The sequence below is a fragment of the Paralichthys olivaceus genome, chromosome 13 (genome assembly GCF_024713975.1).
Source record: "Paralichthys olivaceus isolate ysfri-2021 chromosome 13, ASM2471397v2, whole genome shotgun sequence".
NCBI lineage: Eukaryota > Metazoa > Chordata > Actinopteri > Pleuronectiformes > Paralichthyidae > Paralichthys > Paralichthys olivaceus.
This window is the reverse complement of record NC_091105.1, coordinates 7348525-7371094: the sequence shown is the minus strand read 5'-3', so window position 1 is coordinate 7371094 and position 22570 is coordinate 7348525. Positions and strand designations below refer to the sequence as shown.

The following is a 22570-nucleotide window of genomic DNA, read 5'->3' as shown; positions in this document are numbered from 1 at the left end:
AGAAAGAGTTCATGTTAAGGAGTTTAGATGAACACTGTGTTTAATAATTGGTACAAAAAACAGGTAACTAGCTTAAAAATCACATACACTGCTAAAAGAGGAGACATTTTATGTTTGGGAAAACGCAATATTCCAAACAGCAGCATAAATCAGTAGAATTTAAGTTTTGACGTTTTCTCAGTGTTTTCACAGAATGTTAAATGTTATGTGCCTGATTGGTGTCTGTGCCTGGAACTGAAAACCATATAGCAACTGACGCTCCCTGGTATAGACTTTGAAGTATAATCTAACCAACAGGAATAAAATTCCTAGACATGAAGTTGATAGAGTTAAAACTTGTTTGACATAATGAAGAAATCCAAGACTCCCTCAAAATTAAGCAACATTTATTCCTTTTCTACAAGAAAGATTTTAGAGCTTTAGAACAAGAGGAGCTAAACTCGGAGCTAGAAATCCGATTTGTACATTCCTCTTTGCGTTTCCTAAAATCTGTGAATGCAAAATTTAATAAAATGCAATTTTCACACACAAGAAAACAACAACACAGCTGTCATGACAACATTATTAAAAGTATTTAACTTTTAAACAGTGATTGCACACTGAAAATAGTCTTTTCCCCAAACCTGCTGATGTATGTTTTAAATTGGACCATGACTGGTTTGTCAAATTAGTTTAAAATCTGATCTCTTCCCTCTAAAGTTGGCACTTGGTTTCCTACAAGGCTCCACGGTCGGCACAGTCAATATCAGCCATGCACATAACCAATGTATAACACACGGAGACAAATACAGCAGGAGATGGAGAAAATCAAGCTCAGTGGACTACAGAGCCAGAATGATTGGAAGAGAGCAGAATGGAGCACGAAGGAAATGAAGAGGCTGAAAGGAAAAGATGGAGTCAGTAGTGCCACGCTGGCAGGAAGGCTCTCCCCTGACATTCTGCCAACCAGCGGGAGGAGGGAAGGGTGGAGGGGAGACACATCGGAAGAGAGAAGGGGAGAGAAAGGGCCAGAGGGTTATCGAGGCTGGGTAGTTCCTGCCCTGGACACGGTTAAAGAAAGAAAGCGAGAGATCTAGGGGAAAGTTAATCTATCCTTGACCCTGTGGCCAACTGCAATGTGTTATCCTCAACAAGAAGCGAGTGAGACAGAGAGGGAGAGGAGGCCAGGGAGAGGGCACAACACTGTCTAACTTCATCTTGTCAGAAGAGGGGAAAAAAGTGAACAGAAACGAAAGGAGGTGCGTTTTGCTCAAGCAACACTCGTCCTCTGGAGATAATCAGGCTGTCAGTTGTAAAAGACACAAAAAGTCCACAAGGCCGACTTTATTAAAGACACTATAATTCAGCTTTTGACTCTTTTTGACTATCACACAGAAAGATCTTTATCACCGTTGCACAAACGTTCCATTCAGTTCGCTCCATTCATTCACCCTGACAATCATCTCTCTATTCCCCTCTCTCTAACATACTCCCACACTCTTGCACTCGGTCACCCCCAAAGCACCCCCTTTCTTACTAGACCACAACACAGTGACCTCGCCCCTGTCTGTCCCTCATTGGTCTCTCTGCAGATGAGAACAAGGCCATCGCACCATTTGATTGGATAATGCTGGGAAATCCTTGGGAAAACCCCTCCCACCCTTTATGTTCATAACAAAACATGAGTATCCAATTTCTACAGTCTTGCCTGCATGTTGCATCAGACAAAAACATGGTTAAATAGACACATCCGCTGCGTTGGAGCATTTTTGGATTCCCTTTGCAGACAATGTACCAGAGCAGCCAGAGCAGATCGCCCCTTTAGACAGTCTGGAGACTATAGTTTGAATTATTTGCAGATCTTCAAAAGTGCAAGTTTTTTTTCTATTTTAAAGAGGGAGCAGAGGTGCAGCTTTTCATGCATCTCACACTTTTTTGATCTTTTCTTTTTTTGTTTTTATTCTTTTTTGCACTTTTTTGTAGAATATGTTCAATAGCATCTGCTCTGAACACAACAACATTACAGTCAGCTTTGAGTTGGATCAGAAAAGGCTTAGCCGCTACAGATTCCACCGGCCCAAAACACAGCTAACAATCAGTCGAGCAAGAGAAAGGAAACATGCTACTTAAGAGGAAGAGGTGAGCTTGATGCTGCACGATAACGCTGCTGCTTTAAAATGTCTGCAGGAGCAACATCACTCACATCTGTCTCTTCTCTTTCAGACCAACAATCGTCTCGGACGAGGAAAAATGGTGAGTGCAGTATTTTTCATGAAGTTTACAATATTTGCATTAGTGTTCTTTTTAAACGGGTGTGTGCACATTAGCTCATTTGGTCTCTGCATGCTTTCTCTTAGCTTGGGTGTGGTCAGACCACAACATTTTTTTTGCATACTGTCTTCAGTGCATCAAACCATCACCATAACATTTCTTTCAGTTATATGTATGGATAGTGTCTGAAATGATTTGCTTTTGCACCTTTTAAAAAAAATGCCACTACATTCCAGAGCAGTATCTCTTAAAGTGACTGAGATGCATTCTGAAGTTTTCTATTTCTTGATTTATTCTTTGCACATGAATTATGAAACGCTGTCACGTATGCCTTGGGTTTTTTTATGCTTTTCTCTCAAGAGTTCTTTGTTTCAACTTCTTTCAGTTGAATTTTTAGTGTATTCAGACAGCGTGCTTTGTGTAACTGTGCAGTGACTGGTGATAAGAGACTTCTGTTGCAATACACATCCCCAGAGGCTCCTCCTAACTTCTCATTTTTCTCCTCAACTCCGCCTTTATCATTTTTGTGTCATAGTCCCCCCCCCCACCCCAATTTTCAAACTCCTCCTTTCTTTCTGGACATCTTCAATGATCCTCCTCCCTTAACCCCTCCTTCCCTGCATCTGTCCATCCTCCTTTTTATCCTCACATATTCACTTTGTCTCAGCATCAGCACCTGTGACATTAGAGAATACAACACTCTACTGAACATGAAAAAAAGATTCATTTTGCTTTAGCATCACCAGGAATGTGTAAGCATTGACGTATTCCTGAAAGACCATGCTAAACAAATAGCTACTAGCACAACAAACACTATCAGATATCGTTAATGAACACATTACTCTAACTTCTGCTGCAGCCAATCCATCTTCTCAGCGGTCGCCTTCTACATGAAGCACCTCGGGGTTAAAACCAGAGCCGTCGACAGTAAGAAGTCCAGAGGAGGCTTCTTCAGGAGACAGCTGGTAAAGGTAAACACCCCCTTCCTGTTTGTTTAAGCAAATTAATGAATAAAACAGTGATCAGACAGGTCAATTAACGCTTTGCACTATGCCCTCATTAAATGTTTTTGGAGTAGTAGTTGTATTTTTGCAGCCCATACACGTCTTTTTAATTTGACCTTCTGTCTCATTCGCTTCTTACTGTGTTATTTTGCAGAATAAGAAGGATGAGTCCACAAAGGGCAAGCCGAGGGGGGGGTTTCCTGGCATCCCCAGCTGGATTGCAGGCAACAGTATGTATTTGCTTCACACATTAGCCCCATTTTCCCATCTAGTTTTCATTTCTGACCAATTTTTAAAATTAATTACGATCTCAAAATGCATGTAGGCTATTCCCCAAATATTTGTAATAATGTATTATTGTGAAGTATCTTTACATATTGATGTCTATAAAGATCTGGATATGAGAACATTGTGTCCTGCACTCTTTTCCTGTTACAGCTGAGGTCAAACCTAAAATGGAGGCTGAAGGTACAAATCGCCCAGAGTTCCCACCTTCTCTTTCACCTGTAGAATGGTCCCATCCTTACTAATCAACCCATAAGCATGTCTGCATGTCCCAACTCAAACTGGGAGGGGATGTGGGTGGGGCACTGTTAAGTTGATTCTAAGTTTCATGGTGGTTCTTTGAAGAATTAATTGCAGTTTATAATCAGCAGTAAATCCCACTCATTGCACATTAAATTAATGTGGTTGTGATTGTTCCCTTGTACCAAACTAACCCTCATGTTTACTGCAGAGGCCCTGATTGCATCACACTCATCTCGTCTGTTTGTCCGTCTCACACAATCTCTGTTTTTTCACATACTGAATTGTTTTTTTTTCTGCATCTGCATTGTCTGTTGTTCTTCTAAATTTCGTATTCTTCATCTTCTTCAGCGGAAAAGGATAAAGCGAATCAGGAGCGCAAGGGTCCAGCTCCTGGCAGAGGCTCCGTGACTGAACCTGCAGTCCTTTCCCTCCCCAGCAGGAAGTCGGGTTCTAGTGGAAACACTGCGTCTGTACCTGGGATCGAAGTCTGTGACGGCTCAGGCAACAACGTTAGCATCACCAACACCCCAGAGTCTTCACACAGTGATGGCAAGTCTGCTCGTTGACTTTACTGTGGAGTGTGTAACTGGAGTGTTTCTGTATCATCATCAGTGATGAATTATTTTATACTTTTATTGCTAAACTGACTGTTATATTTTGAGTTCATGCTACTTTGCTGTGAGTTGAACTTTGTTTAATTTTGTGTTTAAAATGACATTTAATAAATTAAAGTGTCTGTATTAAAATGAAAGAATAGTCTTTCAATTCAATTGAAATGAAAAATAAAGTGATTAATGAACAATATACAAAGTGTAAATGTAAAAGCAGGAGACGTGGATAATGGCTGCTTGTTCAAAATGTATTTGTTTATAACCTGCAAACTAAAAATGTGGTATAAGCATTTGCAATGAGAAGGTTAATTATTTTCTTGTGTAAAATGATATAAATTATCCCCCCCTCGTGTAAATATCTTTTAAAAATAGATTAACTTAATCAATACGTTATTGTTGAAGAGATATACTGTATAATTGCTAATTTACTGGATGAAAGCACCATATAATTGCAGTACATAACCCCTCATCTGTTCTCCTTTATTCTTTTCTAATCCTTCAGGCCCCTCAAGCAATCGCTTAGAGCCTCTTACTGGGATGTGTCCCCCTACGGGGTCGGAGCTGTCCCCCATCGGACTCGGGAGTGCGTTGACAATTGGGGAGCCTGTCTCCCCCTGCGACACTCCCACAGAGGAGAATGTGGAGAAAGACAGGTGAGGAGGATGGTAATAAAGAGAGCAGCATCTAGTGTGTCATATTATAATCACAGTGCAGTGACTCAATAAGAGATTATAAGCAATTACAGGATTAGAGGTTGTAATCAGATCATTATTAGATTGAATGGGAGGTGTTCAGTGTACAGAGCCAACAACTGAGGGGGAATAGAGGGAAGCTTAACGTGTGTGAAGTGCTCAGGCTGAGGGAGCATGGTAAAGCTTCCCCAGCGGTCTGTCCCTGCCTTGTGCTTTTGTCTTGCTGCCCGTTGCTCGCTAGCTAACAGAGCCTGCAGTTTTGAGGAGGACTCTCACCAGGAGAACTCGGAGCCGGTCTTCCCCTCCAGCCCTTTGCCTTCCCTCTCCCTCATGCCCTTTCCCCTCTTTCTCCCTCACAAAGGCACATGCACTCTTCTCCTAATACCATTCTGTCCAACTTGTCTTCTTTTATGTGTCCTGTTGTGCATCTCCTTATGTTGACTACAGAGCTTCGTTTCAGTGTCTGTTGCATTTAGATGTTATCTGTGCAATTCTTGTGTGTTTTGTATGGGATTGTGGGAACACACTGGTGATTTCTTGGAAGCAGAGGCATTTGGAGATGTTGCGGTTATACAGCACTGACTATAGATGACAAACATTTTGTCTAGTGCTTTTAAAATATTGAAAATTAGTAGAAGTTGTATCTGTTTGACTAATTCAGTTATTTAGTTCATTAATAGTTTATTCCATTACATATAGATAGTGTTTGTTCTTCGTCCCGTGTGCTTTTCAAGGTGTCTGCATCTGTTTTGGCCAGGGCCCGTCCTTTGTCCCGCTTGTCTCCACAGTGTGTGTGCGGTTACATGTTGTGTCAGGTGCTTTGGCATCATATTTACTCAGACAGTGTTTTAGAATATTAGGTGGGGGGGGGTGCATTTGCATTGTTGTGGTTGTTTCTCTGGCTTTACAATAGTTGCGTAAAGGTGGGTGTGTAACTATGTGGTGTCCCCATGTTTTTGCAGACGGAAGACAAGGTGGGTGTCAGCGCCTTGACAAGGTCATGGACATGCTTCAGGCCTTAGACTGACACACACACACACACACACACACACACACACACACACACACACACACACACACACACACACACACACACACACACACACACACTCCATCATCTGTATACAGACTACACATGGATATACATACATGACACAAACCCACTGCATGGCTAAGTATTTTAACACGCTTGTTAAGGAATTAGAAGTTGATGTGTTGAGTTTAGTTGTACTATTTTTCTAGTGGATGTGGATGCATGTTGTGTTGAGATTGAGATTTTTGATTTTTGATTAAATATTCAAGTTCCTTATGGTTCCATGCAGAATGCAGCGTAGAATCAATACAGGGCTACTTTCTTAACATACTGTTGTAGACTGGCTCCCAGTTAACTCCTCAGGAATGTTGGTATTCAAGTAGCTACCATATCTACAGCATATGAAGCATACTCTGTATCATGCTCTATATGTTTCACTGTCTAACTAATATATGCATGTCAGATTCCATGCATATTTTGCCTGCCACTCATGTCTCTTTTTATCTTTTGTTCATGTGATTTTTCTTTCTACCCTTTTGGGGGTTAAATCCTCTACTAATGTACCTTAACTTATTTTTCCTCTTCTTCACCCTCGTGATTAATATTCCTTCTATACTCATTTTCCTATTTCGTCTTTGTCCCCTTTTTCTTTTTTCGAATCCGTCTGTACATTTTTTTGGACTTTTTCCCCTCCTTCGTTTTCTATCTCAATTCCTCCGTCCCTCCATTCTGTCCCTATCGTTTTCTCGTCCACCCCCCCACCATCCTCTCCCACCTTCCCTCCCTTCAGTAGGAAAGTGACTCGTAGCGAAAGTGCTCGTGTGGACCGGCACTCATCTCGTCGCCGTGGCTCTTCCCGGGCCAAACAGTCCCGTTCCCGTAGTGATGTGGACCTCCAGCCGCCCTTCTCCACAACAACACCTACTTCGTTCTCTCCCCAGCACCTCCATCCGTAAGATGGACAAACTGCCCCTCTTAAAGCCTTTGGCTGGAGAGGTGCACAACAGGGACAGACAGGATGCCAAAACATGAAAGCCATCTCAATCCTGAAATAACCTAAAAGCATTCAATACAAAATGACTGGATGAGAATATTATCAGTTAATGTGGATTAGTTATTTCTCAAGGGAACACGTCTGTTGTCTCCTGTGAAATGAATTAATCTGGCCGACAGATTCACTAACTCACTATCGGCTGCTGTGACCGACAGGGTGTGAGTAATAGTCAAACAACACTCTCATTCTCAGTGCGGGGTCAGAGACTTGCCTCTTTGGGGGAATGTTGGTAAACACAAAGTGCAGCCTATTACCAGGTTTTACTGACTGTTAGTTCACTGTAAATTTCAAGACTTCAAGGGAAACATATTTTAAACAGTAAAGGATTCAGAGTAATCTTCAGTTCATTCAGATCTTTAATTACTTTGATCTCTTTTTATTTTTTCAGTTCTATCGTGAGGTTTAATGTTAATTGCCTTTTCTACTTTTCAATTCAATCCTAGTTTAGCACAAGTTTCACTTCAATTGAACCTTAATCATTGCTTGTTATTTGTCCTTGTAAGCTTTCAGTTGCTAGAAGATTAATAGCAACCAGTATATAAGGTTCTAAGCTACAAAATAAGTCCATACAAGTCCATGATATTAGTAGAATTTCCAATGTTAAAGCAACACTATGGAACATTTTTACCTGAAAATAGCCTCTTCTAAATTAGTTTGACATATACACTGACATGAGAATGGAGCCTCTTGCATTCTCGGTCCTCACCCTGAATGTCTGTTCCTGCTCTAGGTACGTGGGTATGATCTCCTGCAAGAATAATCACAGCTTAAATCCCCACAATCAAGCCCAGCAAGCTCGAGTACTACTGAACTGTAGATCAGTTAAGTCATTAAAAACCAGCGTTCATCTTTCATATTTATAGAGGAAACTCAAAATATCAAGAATTCTATACAGTGTTTTTGTTACAGGGATCATTGGTAATATCCACAGTTTTGATTCAGTTCAGTGAGTGGTAGTTCACAGTCAGAGCTTCGATCATCAGGTATTCTTTACTGAAAACCACTTAATCACCACATGTGGCTGCAGAGGGCGCTGTTGATCAGTAAAAAATGACATAGTGTTGCTTTAAGACATCTCTAGGGTACATTTAGAAGTACAGCCAGTGTTCTCCACCTGGATCAATACTGGCTAAAGTTGTAATTACCAATCTAAAATAATTATAATTTCGCTTCCTTCTTTCTTCAGTTTGGAGGGACCACTTTTAGTTCCTGAAGGCCCCGGCCACTCCCCGACCAGCCCCTCCCCGCAGCTCGAGGAGATAGAGCCGCGCCTCCTGGAATTTGAGCATGACCCACCCAACTGGAGGGACCTGGCTTCCTCCGAAGGTCTGTCCAGCCTCAGTAAGAAGGAGACCAAGAGGCAGGAGGTCATCAACGGTGAGGAGGGGAGAGATGAGGCAGCAAAATGAGGATCTTTATAACATTGCTCATTCTGTACCTCCTCCCTCTCTCCCCACTCTCAGAGTTGTTTGCGACGGAGCACGCCCATGTGCGAATGCTAAGCGTTCTTCAGATGGTTTTCTCGAAGCCTCTGGAGAAAGAGGAGATCCTGACCTCCACTGAGCTGGCTGCCATCTTCCCCAACTTGGACGAGATCATTGATATGCACTGTGAGTGGCTCTGCAAAGAGGCCCTTTCTATTCTGACTAGTGTTATGTTTCCTCCCAGAGTCAGACACATGAAGGTTGCGCTCACACTCCACACAAGCAAACCCTTGAAATGTGTACAGGCTGCTGCGATAAAGATAAATGCTTATACCAGTCTTGTTTGAACACACTGTAACTGGGTTCAGTGAAGAATCGGACAGAAAATTATATATATTCATTACATTATTGACAAGTCACTGGCCACAGAGAGAGCTCAGTGTTTCAGTAATAGACCCTATATATGAGTTGTTGTTGCTGTATTTTATGATTTAATTGTGTATTTGTTTGTCTCATCTTTGGCTGTGAATCCAGATAACTTCTATGAGAACCTGAAAAAACTGCGTTTGGACGACAACTTCATAGTCAAATCCATCAGCACCACAGTGCTCAACAGGGTGAGTCATCATAATCTGTCTGTTTATGTCGTCTTTACTCTTCTGTCTCTGTGTTTGTGTTAGTTTTTGGGAAGACTCCAAGTGATCTGTGCTGACAGTTTAATTCACAACTTGATTTGACAGTAATTGTGCCAAATACTAGAAGCTATTTTTCTATGTAAGTAAATTATTGGCTGTAACAGTGATACAATTATGTTAGTTGTCAGTGTTTAATCTCATTCTTTTCTACATCTCTATTCTGCTCATTCTTTACTTCTGGCACAATACGGTGACTGACTGTAGTGTTTTGTGTGTATGTGTTTGTGAATGTGCCAGTTTGGTGGTACAGAAGGGGAGTGGTTCCAGAAATTGACAGCTCGGTTCTGCAGTCACCAGTCGTGGGCCTTGGACCAGATTAAGAGCAGGCAGAAAAAAGAGGCGCGCTTCAACTCCTTCATACAGGTAACACACACACTGACTGACTCAGACGTTAATTTATAAACACTTAAAACACATGGATGCAGGAACATGGAGGAAGTGAGTGAGACACGTTCTCATTCTGACTGTCTGTGTGTGTGTGTGTGTCTTTTAATCCCAGGATGCAGAGAGTAAGCCTCAGTGCCGCAGGCTGCAACTCAAGGACATCATTCCTATAGAGATGCAGCGACTGACCAAGTACCCATTACTGCTCGAGAATATTGCCAAGAACACAGGTGTGTGTGTGTGTGTGTGTGTCTTAAGTCAGTATACATGTTGTGTTTTCAGTGTCGACAAGTGATTTAAATTATGCTAATCATTAAAATGTGTGAAGTGATGGACAATTGACAAAATCCCCTCATCACATATTTTATATCATTGGGAAAGGTATAATGTTTCTGTTATTTCAGCAATTTAAATGACACTACCTTAAACCAGTCTTTCTCAACAATGTTTAATTATTTGAAGCTGTATCATATGTCCGCAGATTTTAAATTGTAAAAAGCATTGAAAAATATCTAATCTTTTCATGACTTTATGGCACACACATGTATGTATAATCTAATTTCCAAACACTGAATGTGAAAATCTCATATTTCTTCTAAGTCTGTGTCAAAAAGACAGCCTCTCTGTTGAGGGTCCTTCTGAAGAGTACACGACATATTCGTAGGACAAAATACAAAATATTTTGATGATCATTCTTTTAAATCCTATATGCCAGTCTAAATCACAACGCAGGATAAATGTGAACAGTATTTGCAGCACTTACGTGAACTCACAAGCAGAACATTTGAACAATCGATTCCTGCCTGTCCCAGATTCTCGTGTACAGTCGTGATTTATTGCTTTTGTTTGGGCTCTGCCGTGAACGCCTGTGTTTTCCTCAACTCTGTTTTCTGTCTCTCCACAGAGGACCTGATGGAGAAGGAGAGGATCCAGCAGAGCGCAGAGTGCTGCAGAAAGATCCTCAACCATGTCAATGAGGAGGTCAAAGTGATGGAGAACCTATTGGTGAGAAACACACAATCCATCACTCAACACACTGTTAGGCAGTGATTGAGCACCAATTGGAGTCCAGTAAATTCATTTTGAGGCCTGAAGGTCTCTGGTTGTTAAGACAACTTCTCCTTCAGAGCTGTGCTGTCCGTCCTCTTTCTGACCCCTCATCTTTGTCTCTGTTCTCAGACTCTGAAGGACTATCAGCGCAGATTGGATACGTCAGGGCTCAAACCAAGTAACGAGCTTTACACAGAATATAAGGTGTGGGTCTTTCAGCAAAAGTTTAGTTTTTATATTACAGTTTGGTTGGGTTTGTTTCATTGAGCTCCTCTGTCGTCTCTAGAACATTGACCTGACTCAGAAGAAGATGCTTTATGAGGGTCCTCTGACCTGGAAAGTCACAAAAGAGAAAGGAATTGGTAAATACATATTTAAGTGCATGCGTGTGTCTGTAATACTTGTATGCCAACAGCATGGTATTATTCCTGCTATGCTTTGTCGGCAATACTGCAGAAACAAAGACAACAAACATTTCACAGCCTTAAAAATGTATTATGTCAAGCCTACTTTAATATTAAATGAAGTAATATATATATATATATATAAAATAAGAAACGCTATCTGTTTCAAAAAGGGTTTACCTTTGGGATTTTAAGAAAATTATTATAAAAACTTCTGGAAAAGAGAATAATTTGCAATTCAATACAATTTTATTTTTCCTTGGACGGACAATTAAATGCAGCAGCTCGAAGCTCAGATAAACAGATCAGGGAGAATGTAAGAAAGAATGTAAGACTACGCGTAAACTATAAATTACATTTGAAATTTGTAATAAATAAGTCATAAATATAAATTCTAATAAAAAAATATATATATATAAAGAGAGAGAGAGTAATGAAGCCAGAAGATAAAATATCTATAAGGACTTGAAAAAATCAATACCAGCGAACCTGTCTATCTCACTCTTTTCACATCTTTTCCTTCCTGTCGTCTGTCGTCTTTCTCTTTCCACTGCCTGGCTCTTTTTTCATCTGCGTCTCTCAGATGTGCAGTGTGTGCTGCTCGGCGACCTGCTGGTGCTCCTCCAGAGGCAGGACGACAAGATGGTCCTCAAATGCCAGAGCAAGAGCAACATCGCTGTGCAGGAGGGCAAGCAGATGCTGAGCCCCATCATCAAGCTCGACTCAGTCTTTCTCCGTGAGGTGGCCACAGGTTAGCGGCACACAGCAGTAAATAATACACAGGTCACTTCCTTTGTGGGATCAGTGTAAGTCAGCCTCGTTTTGTTCTGACAGATCGAAAGGCCTTCTATGTGATATTTACCTGGGACAGCGGTGCTCAGATCTACGAACTGGTGGCTCAGTCTGTCGGAGAGAGGAGAACGTGAGTGTGAAAGAGAGAAACACACACACACTAATCACTTGTTTCTGCCGGGAAATCACAGAATCCATTTTATTTGTGTGTTTTTTTTTAGCTGGACTGAAGTGATAAAGTCAACAGTGGATGATCTGAAAAAGCCCATGAGGTTGAATCAGCCTCCTGGAGGATCTCCTTCCGCGTATGTATCTTTGTGTGTGTGTGTGTGTGTGTCTGTGTGTGTGCGTGCGTGTGCGTGCGTGCGTGCCCGCGTATTTACTCGTCTCGCAAGAATTTTTCATCGGCCGCCAAAGTTCCCCCATCTCAGAATATCTCATTTCTTTTCTCATTTTCTCTCGGTCAGGCTGACTGCCCCTCTGAGCCCGACGGAGAATGGAGGTTTGAAAAGCAGCAGTGGTGAGACCGTAGAGCTTTATCAGCTGAACACTTAATAAACAGCACAAATTTGTTATTCTAACACATTTCTGATAGCTGTCGGCAAAGTTAAGCCTCGTGTCTGTCTGCAGATCGAGATAAGGACAGCCTGACGGATGACAAGTCCTCAGACCCCAGGCACAGGCTGATTGATTTCCTGTCACAAGGCTTTGACGTGATAGGCCACTCCAACAGCGACCAGGAGAGGGTTGCCAACAGTGCTTTGGATGAAGGTGAATGAGAGTCTTCCTCACACTTATACAATATTATCTTTTTATAACTCTTATCTTTTCATTCGTTCCATTTAGCTTATCTGTCCTAATGACACCACTGCATCTGTCTCATCTGTTAGTCATGTCGCTGAAAAGGCTACTGGTCGGCAGCATCAGTCTGTCAGAGGACTCGCAGTCTGATGAAGAAAATGGAGAGGAGCCTTCACCCAGTCCAGAAGTGGATAGCTGTCAATCAACAGGTGGGCCACTGTGCTTTTAAAGGAACGTTTGACATTGTGTTGTTTGCTTTGTTGCTGAGAGATCGATGAGAAGATCGACATGCTCTCATGCTCGACCTCTTAAAGATATATTATGTGACAATACTTCAAAATTAACACAAGTAGATCTGTCACATTTTGTTAAATTGGAACTTACATTATCCAAAATATTTTCAACAACGTTCAAACACAGAGAAATTTCCCAAAATGTTGAACTCTTCCTTTAAAAGTCATGTTTTTCTTTGGCAGCACCTTCAGCTGTGTAACTTCTCGGCCTTGAAGTCCAAATAGTTTTGATTGTCTTTATGATTGCTCCACTGCTTCATGATTGGAAAACCCCAGGTCAATTAATTAGTGTAACAACAGAATCCATTTTCTTCTTGTTTAATCTTTATGTAGGATTTTAAGACCTATTTCTAAAATGGCTGTTCAGACAAATTCATCAATCTTGATTTAAATCGATCGAGTTAACTTGTGACAAGAAAGCTTTACAAATCAAGAATCTGCAAGGTCTGAATATTACTCGTCTTGCTCAGAATTTACTGTAACTGAGACAGATGCCAGATACATTTTAATCAAGTGTTTCTGTCCACAGAAGAAAACCAGACAACAGAGAGAGGAGCAGAAGAGAACGGTGAGAATCATGAAAAAGAAAATGCGGAGACGAAAGGAGAGGACGAGAGGAGCATAAGCGCGCCGCTGGTGTTGTCCCAGGAGAGGATGGAGGAAGTGTGCAGGAGGCTCCACAGTCTGGAGGAACATATAAAGAGATTACAGGTGAGCGGAGTTGAACAGAGGGAGAGAATATAGAGGTACGACAGGGGCAGATAAAGATAAGATGCATAACAAAAGATGGAAGCTGCAAAAAGACAGAGTTGGTGATGGAGGATTTCACTGAAGATAACTTGAGTAAGGAGCAAGCTGTGATATACTCGAGACAAATGGGGCCAAAATGGCAGCAAAGAGAAACTAGGGAGTAGAAAACCATTTAACCACTGCTGTTATTGCTTGGGCGAAAATTGCATTGTGAAATTGGACTTCTCTGAAATGGCTATTATGTCCAGCGCTTGCAATGGGATGTGTCACAGAGACAGCAAGGTCGACAAAGAGAGGATGTTAAGAGGATTGTGCGCGTGTGTATGTATGTGTGTGTGTCTGCGCGCGTCTGAGTCCTTGATGATATTGATTTTGTGTGTTACAGACTGTAGAGGAGGAGCACCACCGCTTGCAGGAGGCTCTTTCCAAGTTCTCACTGGAGGGAGGTAACTTCTAGTGAGACACCATCACGCCACCTGCTGGTCACTAGGTGAGACCCCTCAACAGCTGTTGAATTTGAGGCTTGTGATTTCAGTATTTCACTCTCAAGTGCGTAGGATTCATTTTAGAAGTGCGAAGACACAAGATGTTTTTTCAACAAAATAATAAATGATTATTTAATTTGAAGCTATTTTCTTGAATCAGTGTAGCAAAACAAAATTACGATGACACTGGTCAATAATCTCTAAATTTGATTATTATGCTTGACACAAATCAGCAAATAAAGTTAAATAAAATCTGAACACATTTACACAAACTAAGCAGAGAAATAAATAACAATAAAATAAGATAAATGATGAAATAAACAAATATAACAAATATAATTTATTTTAACTAAAACATAGAAACACAATCAACCATTTTCCAAAATCAGGTTTCATTTACTTAAGAGACTTTTTGCATCTTTTTGAGATATAATCTGGATTTAACAGTTATTTTAAATACATTGTTTACCTAAAAGATTGCACAGGAGTTGGAAGGAGGTTTTTTTAGCACTAAGTATTATCGGCAGACTTCCTATCAGGCTGCATTTGGCCCAAACAACCTCCATAAATAAGATAAGGCAGCTTGAATGTATCTTGGGAGGCAAAGCACAGCCAGAAAAGTCTTGGAACTCACTTGCTACTGATAAAGCTTAATTGCTTTGAGCTCATGGTAACGATTGTAGGTCGCCTACATGAACAAATCAACCTTTTTATCAACTCTTCTCTCCTCCTAACTCCCTCTGATGAGACTGCTTGGAGAGATTTTAGTGAATAAATCAAATCAAAATCAAAAAGGGAAAGAAAAGAATAGGAAAATCAGATTTTGAGATGTGAGGAGGACATGCCTCCACAATCCCTGTGGAAATTAAAGCCTTGTCATTGTCACTCTTTTTTAGCTTTACATGTAATTGCATCACAGTTCATCTTTTCCCTCGTCTTTTCTTCTCTCTAGATTTTTACTGGTGCTGGTTTGGAGTGCAAGAGTGACTTTCAAAGGCTTCCCTGGAAATTCCAAAACTTTCATAAGTCATGCCTGGACCCACGCTGCCTTATTTGTTTGTGTCGCAGCTGTTTACAGCTGAGCAGGATGTTTGCTGCCTGAAGAGAGGGGGTGGGGGGGTTGGGGCTTCGTGCTCTGTGTTCTGTGCAGTGGTTCAATGGCAGACCATGGGAGGTGTGTGCATGTGTATGTGTGTCTTTGTGTTTGCGTGCATGCTTGGTAGAGAGGTAAACAAAGAGAAAAAAAAAACAGGACATCCTACTTTTGAGTGGGTAGCTGCATTTGCAGAGGGGTGCCAAAACAGAAGCAATACTGTGCAGAGAGAGAGAGAGAGAGACGCTCCCGAACAAAATGTTGAGATCACATTTTGCTGTAACACACATACGCACACCAAAGACATGCACGCTCCAAAACAATTCACACTGATGCCAAAAGCAGATGTAAGGTAATTGAGATGTTTCCTTGCCAATTTAGCTGCACCAAGTTGGAAGCCTCATGGGCCAATGTAGCGTTTGAAGATGTATTGAAATACTACTGCTGATATATAGTGTTATTTCTAGTCTATGCCAAAGTACCACAAAGATGCACTTTTTCCTCTGATCAAATCAATTTGACACATTGTTTTTTGCAGTTCGGCTTCATATTTGGGGCCCTCAGGCATGCTAGGACGTGTGTGTATGTGTGTTAGAGTCTTTTAATTAAGGAAGTGCTATTTCTGGAGGGTTCTTACTGTAATTAGGTCACAAACAAACATTTATAAATAGTGTCATTATCGGTAATCATGCTGTTAATAATGAGGAGTTGTTTCTATGTATGTATCGCTTTTTCTTTTTTATTTATTCTTCTGAGTCCTGGTAGGTCAGTGAGTCGCCTTGCCCAGGTAAAGCTGTTACAGCACTGGGCTAAAAAGACGTAGCAATGTGTCAGAGACGAAACGAAACATAGGAAAGCAAACTGAGAATGTGTAACAAAGATCGAGGTGGAGAGAGAAGAAGATTTCAGAGGTGGTTGTTGCTTTGGTTTATTTGAAACCAGTTTAGACGGTCAGGAGAAGACGTGTAGAAAACATGAGATTAGGATTTGCACTTACTGTACTGAAGGAAAATGCTGACACACAAGTCCACACACACACACACGCGCACATAAACCTACGGACACGGAGAGTCAAGTGTTGACAAAGGTCGTTCTGCACCATTTCTGTTGCATCAAAACTCCAGATGTGGTTAAACATTTTATAACATAACATAAAAATTACATGTTATTCATAAAAAAACAACAACATTCTTCCCTGGTAGCAATATTTGTATCCAAATTGAGCTCAGTCTTTGAATTTTATCCACCAGATGATTGTAAATATGATCATGATGATATAATTTCTAAGCAGTGGCAGAACATTGGCCATGCACACAGGACCAAAGACGTGACAAAGCACCGTTGAGCCTCACACAAGCTGTAATCTTCTTAATGACATGTTTGATCTGTATATTAGCATGTCACTCCATGCTGACGCAGGAGCGGTGGAGCTGTAGCTGCTTTTCTTCTCCCCGAACTTCAGCAGGTGGCAACTGAGGTGACGGGATTTCAAAAGCACAAAGATGAACAAAGGATTTGTCGTCTGTTTAAACAAACAACAACTGGTTTTCCGTTCTTTAATGTTTGTATGAGAATAATGATAAATGTTGCTCTCGCTTCATGACCAAACCCAGACTGAATCTGTAGATCCCTGAATTCTTGCTTCAGTGAATTTCTTCACTTCAGTGTCTGTGTGTGTGTGTCTGTCAGTGTGTAACTGTCACCAGCTTGTTCTGTTTCTGTCCTGTATACGAAAACCCCGTCGACACCTCTGGTGCTAAATTGAACACATGGGACTTGAGCAGAAAGACGAGACGGTGAAGCCAGATGAAGACAAAGGAAACGTTGAGAGTTTGGAGGAAGGAGGACGATATGTTTTATTCCAACATCGTCTTTTCTTTCCAGTACTGTGATAACATCCTGAATCGCAGCCTCGTTGTTGCCACAGCAACAAATCCTCCTCTGTGACCTCAGTATGAAATTGTGCAGATGCTGGTGCCATTAGTCACCTGAGCATCACAAGTTTGGGTTTGAACATTACTGCCATCTGTCCCTGTGCCTTCCTCTTAGAGATTGTATATAAATTATGTTTTGAAGGAGAAAAATGTAGAGAAAGTATAAATTAGATACTCCCCCTCCCTCCCTCCCTCCTCCTCCTCATTGTGTTTATTAAGCTTATTAGCGACATACACCTCTTGATAACACGCTCACCTGTTTTGATAGCATGGTCACCTGTTGCTGCCGCACAGTTTTTCCATACGATGTGTATTTCATTTGATGTACTTAAACGGGTCGGGGAGGTTTTTGTTACTGGTTTTTTTTGTTTCCATTGTTTTTCAAAGCAGCTGTTGTAATTATATGTACTATGCATTTGGCTGTAATGGTGAGAGAGACAGGATCTGTCTGTAACGCGACTGTACATGAGCAAATTCAACTATGATGCAAATGTTGTAACCATGGCCTTCAGTTATGAGTGGGACACATGTAAAGAGATGATCTCAACCAGGGATGTTTTCTGAACCGTTAAACTGCAGCAGTCGGCAGGTGGAAAGCCTTCGCTCTTCACCGGTCGAACGACTACTACAGGCACTTCTCGCTCTCTCTCCTCCAGATGATTTCCTCACGTATTCTATATACAAATACCTAAATGTATAGAAAATGTATTTATAGAGTGGTGCCTTGTTCTGACCATCAAACTGTTCTCGAGGGCTCTCGAGTCCATAAACTCACTGTCGCTCTGGTGAACTGTCTTGACGATGAATGACCAATTAGCATTGAGGGATCATCCCAGGATTCTGATTGGTCGGTTGCAGGGTTTGGAGCTCGGCCTACACAACACGCTGTGTTTGTGTCCATCTCAATAAGAGCGATGAGATTTGAGCCCTCCAGTGTTGCCTTGTACAGAAAAGACACTGCTTCCTATCATGCAGGCATCTGCCCGCTCGCCTATCTATATACAAAGAATATGCAAGAACTATACTGTGTATTTGGGTTTTGATTTTTATTGTGCAAGAGGCTCTTTAATGATGTATACTTAAGGAAAATTGTGGTACGTTTGCTTTTTTTTAATTCTTAATGTTTTTAAATAAATTGGGGAAATAAAAACCTGTTCTGTATTTTTATGTAGTTATGAGTCAGTTTTCATCTTATAAAGTCCTGAGATGACTGGATGATCAAGAATCGTTTGATTTTAATTAATGTGTGTACATGAATGAACAAAAATGTGTGTACTTCCTCTATTTTTTTAGACACAAATATAACTTTTATGTAAATGTGAGACGGTCCAAATTCATTCATGTGTAAATCCTGACTGAGTCAAAAACAGCAGGACACCAGAGTCTCATAACAGCCACAGTGACATGAACATTGTCTGAACATTTTTTACCTTGGTTAAATTTGTATTCTCAGATTAAATATTTGTTAAATAAAATGGGGATTGCAGCAATCGTTGTTCTCTGCAGCTTTGCAGGTAAGTTTGATTAATTTTATTATGACACTAAAATATCTAAATGTACTGTATTTGGGTGAAAGTGTTAATATTTTAATAGATGCAATTATGTTTTGGGGAAAAATGGACATTTCTACACTCAGTCATTTCTTTAAGTATATATGTTCTAAATAACTTAATGTTTTTTACATTTTGCTTATTTGAGTTCTGCTCCAATGAACCTCATCTCCAGCCAGAGCAGATGGCTGCTATCATGTTCTGTTTTTGTTTTTCAATTCATTTTGCTTTATTATACTTTTCACCTATGTGTGTTATTCAACATTAGAGACTTTATGTGTCGATTGTAAACAAAGAAAAACAGGTTGCGCTGTAACGTACAAATACATTTTGGGTCAGATTCACATGATGACTACTTTCCTCCACAGTGGGTATAACTCAGAGTCAGGTCACTCTAAATGCGGACAACCCCTTCCAGAGTGTGCCCCTCTCTAGCAAAGCTGACCTGGAGTGCTGCTATGCCGCCCCTGAGAAGTCACTGAAATCCTACTGGGTCAAAAGTTTTCAAGGTGCCAATAAAAACAGAGGCCCACAAGATGTGGGTCTTTCAGACAATGTGACTGCATGGGACACGACTAAAGATGGGATGCGCTGTAGCACCCTAACCCTTAAATCAGTCCGGCTGAGTGACACCGGCCTGTACCAGTGTTTGCTGAGCAACAGTCAGGTCAAGGTCTTCTCTCGTGGCACCTACCTGATTGTCTACAGTGAGTGATGGGAGGGGTCTTATTTTACACAAATAGGAAACATGGAGTCAAGTGAGCCCTTATCACTGCTAACACCAAATAAACCATATCTCTAAATTAATGAAGTGTATGATATGGCTGCAGGCTTCCATATCCTGCTGCCTGGTCATTTATTTCAAATTGCACCAAGATTAGATCAAGTTGCGATCAGGCTAATGTGCAGAGACATTCATCACAGACACTTCACATTGTAATCTCATTAAACACAGACGGCAGAGGTGGAAATGTGTCGAAAGGATTATGTGTGAAATAATCTGCATTAGTTCACAGCTCCACCATTAGCCCAACAAAACTATTAACTGTTAATTTATCTGGTTTATATACTTTATACTAAATAGTACAATTATATAAGAACAACAATCAGTCTTGTAATAAACCTCCAAGTCTGTTTAGAATTTATTTAGTTTTTTATGTTCTTCTTATATTTCCTCCACCAAGAAGGGTTACGTTTCATCTTTGTTTGTCATTTAGCAGGATTTCGCAATAATTACATAACTGACTTCCATGAAGTTTTATGGAGGGTTGGGTCATGACACAAGTTAAGAACCAATTACATATTGGTGTGGATCTGGATCAGTGGGCGGATTCAGGAGTTTTATTTTTCAATTTCTTTAACATTATGAGACAGAAAGTTTTCCAACATCTTCATTGATTTCTCAGGGAATATTTTATGGCTCTTGATGAATAAAATATGTTTAGGGGACTGACATTTATGAGTGTGTGCAATTAGGTGTGGATCCAAATAAAAATCTGTATCTTATGACATATCATGGTTAAATAGAGGGAGTTTGGGTGTCCAATGCTCTACATTCTACATTCTAGTATTTATTTTATCATATTATGTTATATTATAATTAATAGAAAACCTACAGACACAACTGTTGCTCACATGTTTGACTTCTATACCCTGCCTTTATCCCCAGAACCACTGCAGAAGACACTGAATATCAGCGAAAGCAGCAAAAACAAGATCCTGATGGCTGAGGGAATCTTGCTGTTCCTGTGTGTGCTGTTGCCGTCGGCCAGCCTTCTCTTCAAGGTCAGAAGATCACATTTCAAAATGATGCCATGTGTCAGCTACATCCCGACCTGTGGCACACGTGACGTCATAAAAGTTCCAACATTTCCCTATCGTGGTGTTCTCTTATCACTCATGACACCAGAAGTGATGACAATCAGTGACACAGCTCTACTTTGACCGCTCCCACAGAAGACTTTTCTCAAACTGATATTTCTTATATTTGTTTCCTGCCTTTCCTCTCTCGGACGTTGCACCATTACACAGATTTACCAACTTCTGTTTCTACCCCCTCTCCACAGTCAAATAACTTACATAAACTAGAGAAGAAGAAAGCGATGAGGGAAGAGGAAAACATATATCAGGTGAACTTTTAAATGTTTCACATCCTCTCTGAGTCATGTTCTGGCAGCTGCGAGAAATACCAGTAAATAAGTAATTCAACTACAAATAGAACCAAAGATTTGAAGCCACAATTTATCTCATCTTATTAATATGAGTAGGTTTCATTGTTTTGTTTTTCTGTGTTTACTTGATTTTCATTATCTCACACACCAGGGGCTCAATCTGGAAGACTGTTGCTCCACATACGATCAGATCGAGCGGTCCCAGGCACACGGCCCATACCAGGACGTGTGCAACTTTATGGAGGAAGAGGAGGAGATCCAGCTGGAGAAACCCTGAGGGAAGAAAAGGGAGAGACAGAGGAGGGGAAGGAAGAAAAAAAGTGTGGAATCTATTTTCAGAGCTTTTTTAAACATATAGCCTGCAGCTAAACTTTAAACAACATATTATTTAATCAGCTTTTGACCTCAGAAATAAATGTTGCTAATCTGAGCTTTTCATGTGGCACATGGTCTGCCTCAGGGAATTAGGTTATTACTCAACTGTAAAACCAAGATGTACCAAAAGTACTTAAAGTTTTAAGAGCGACAGTTTCATCACAACAGCTTTATCAAGTTCATTAAAGAAATACTAGACTTTATATAAAGTCTATCTTCATTTAATTCAACGCCTTATTTGGCATCGCACAGTGTACAAGGATACAGTTAGAAACCTACAGACATGTAGACACACTAAAGTCTTTAGTTACAGTATACATGAAAATAACATACAGATAATTAGTGTTGAGCGATATGGCCAATATTGATCCAGATAAAAGTTTTTATGTCAGTCGATATCGATAATTATAACAATTATTATATGTTATTATTTCTTGTGAGTTTTAAGATCTTAGAAAGACAAACACCTGACAACAGCAAAACATTTTTACAAATCTGAAGCAGATCAATTTTGTGTCAAACCTCAAGTTTTCGCATAACGTATAAACAATATATCCATCTCCAGTGGACTTTTCTTGTGTCGCAATCGATGAAATATTGTAATAAATATAAATATTGTTTTGTGTGTAGCTTATTCCATACATTTTACGCATGCCTTCATTGTGTCTCACAGTTCATTTGCCTTTTGCCATCGCTGAGAGTGCTCAAACAATAAAACTGTGTCAAATACACAAATAAAAGGAAATCTTTTTTCTTGTTTTCATCTTTGTTCTTTCACTCAAAACAACTGAAAAGAAACAAAGAGAAAATGACAGAACTGGCACGTGCAAAGGTTTGGCACAAATCACATATTATAAATGAAGCAGCATGGAGCCACAGAGGAGCTGCGACAACGAATCATCTCCACACCTGAGAGGACAGGCTCACACACACATCACACACACATCACTCACACACACATCACACACACATCACACACTCCACACACACATCACACACACATCACACACTCACACACACATCACACACACGTCACACACACATCACACACTCACACACACATCACACACACATCACACCGTCGTCGATTTACATGTTTTCTTGCCAGTGAAAACCCAAAGAGCCGAGAAGCTCCAGTTCAACCACGAGAACTCATGAGAACTCATGAGAAGTCGATCAGCTGACTGGACTCAAGCT

At 40.6% G+C, this 22570-nt stretch overlaps 1 protein-coding gene across 20 annotated transcripts in view; it reads left to right on the top strand.

Moving 5' to 3' along the window:
* arhgef1 (Rho guanine nucleotide exchange factor (GEF) 1) overlaps positions 1-18427 on the top strand; it is a 38512-nt gene extending 20085 nt beyond the window's left edge. For 4 of the 20 annotated variants that reach the window (XM_020093226.2, XM_069537727.1, XM_020093221.2 and 1 more), the window contains 25 exons: positions 2203-2232; positions 3110-3221; positions 3409-3484; positions 3693-3722; positions 4131-4331; positions 4896-5046; positions 6048-6059; positions 6909-7070; positions 8359-8549; positions 8636-8782; positions 9131-9213; positions 9529-9654; positions 9791-9905; positions 10580-10680; positions 10855-10929; positions 11012-11087; positions 11713-11880; positions 11964-12051; positions 12143-12226; positions 12389-12441; positions 12552-12692; positions 12812-12931; positions 13545-13726; positions 14151-14255; positions 15203-18427. In XM_020093226.2, the coding sequence (XP_019948785.2) occupies positions 2203-2232; positions 3110-3221; positions 3409-3484; positions 3693-3722; positions 4131-4331; positions 4896-5046; positions 6048-6059; positions 6909-7070; positions 8359-8549; positions 8636-8782; positions 9131-9213; positions 9529-9654; positions 9791-9905; positions 10580-10680; positions 10855-10929; positions 11012-11087; positions 11713-11880; positions 11964-12051; positions 12143-12226; positions 12389-12441; positions 12552-12692; positions 12812-12931; positions 13545-13726; positions 14151-14222 (2596 nt within the window). In that variant the 3' untranslated portion in view covers positions 14223-14255; positions 15203-18427. Of the gene's footprint in view, positions 1-699; positions 2119-2202; positions 2233-3109; positions 3222-3408; positions 3485-3692; positions 3723-4130; positions 4332-4895; positions 5047-6047; positions 6060-6908; positions 7071-8358; positions 8550-8635; positions 8783-9130; positions 9214-9528; positions 9655-9790; positions 9906-10579; positions 10681-10854; positions 10930-11011; positions 11088-11712; positions 11881-11963; positions 12052-12142; positions 12227-12388; positions 12442-12551; positions 12693-12811; positions 12932-13544; positions 13727-14150; positions 14256-15202 lie in introns of those variants that run through there. The other 16 variants (XM_069537732.1, XM_069537730.1, XM_069537733.1 and 13 more) reach the window with 9 other exon arrangements.
* Positions 18428-22570: the final 4143 nt, after the last annotated feature.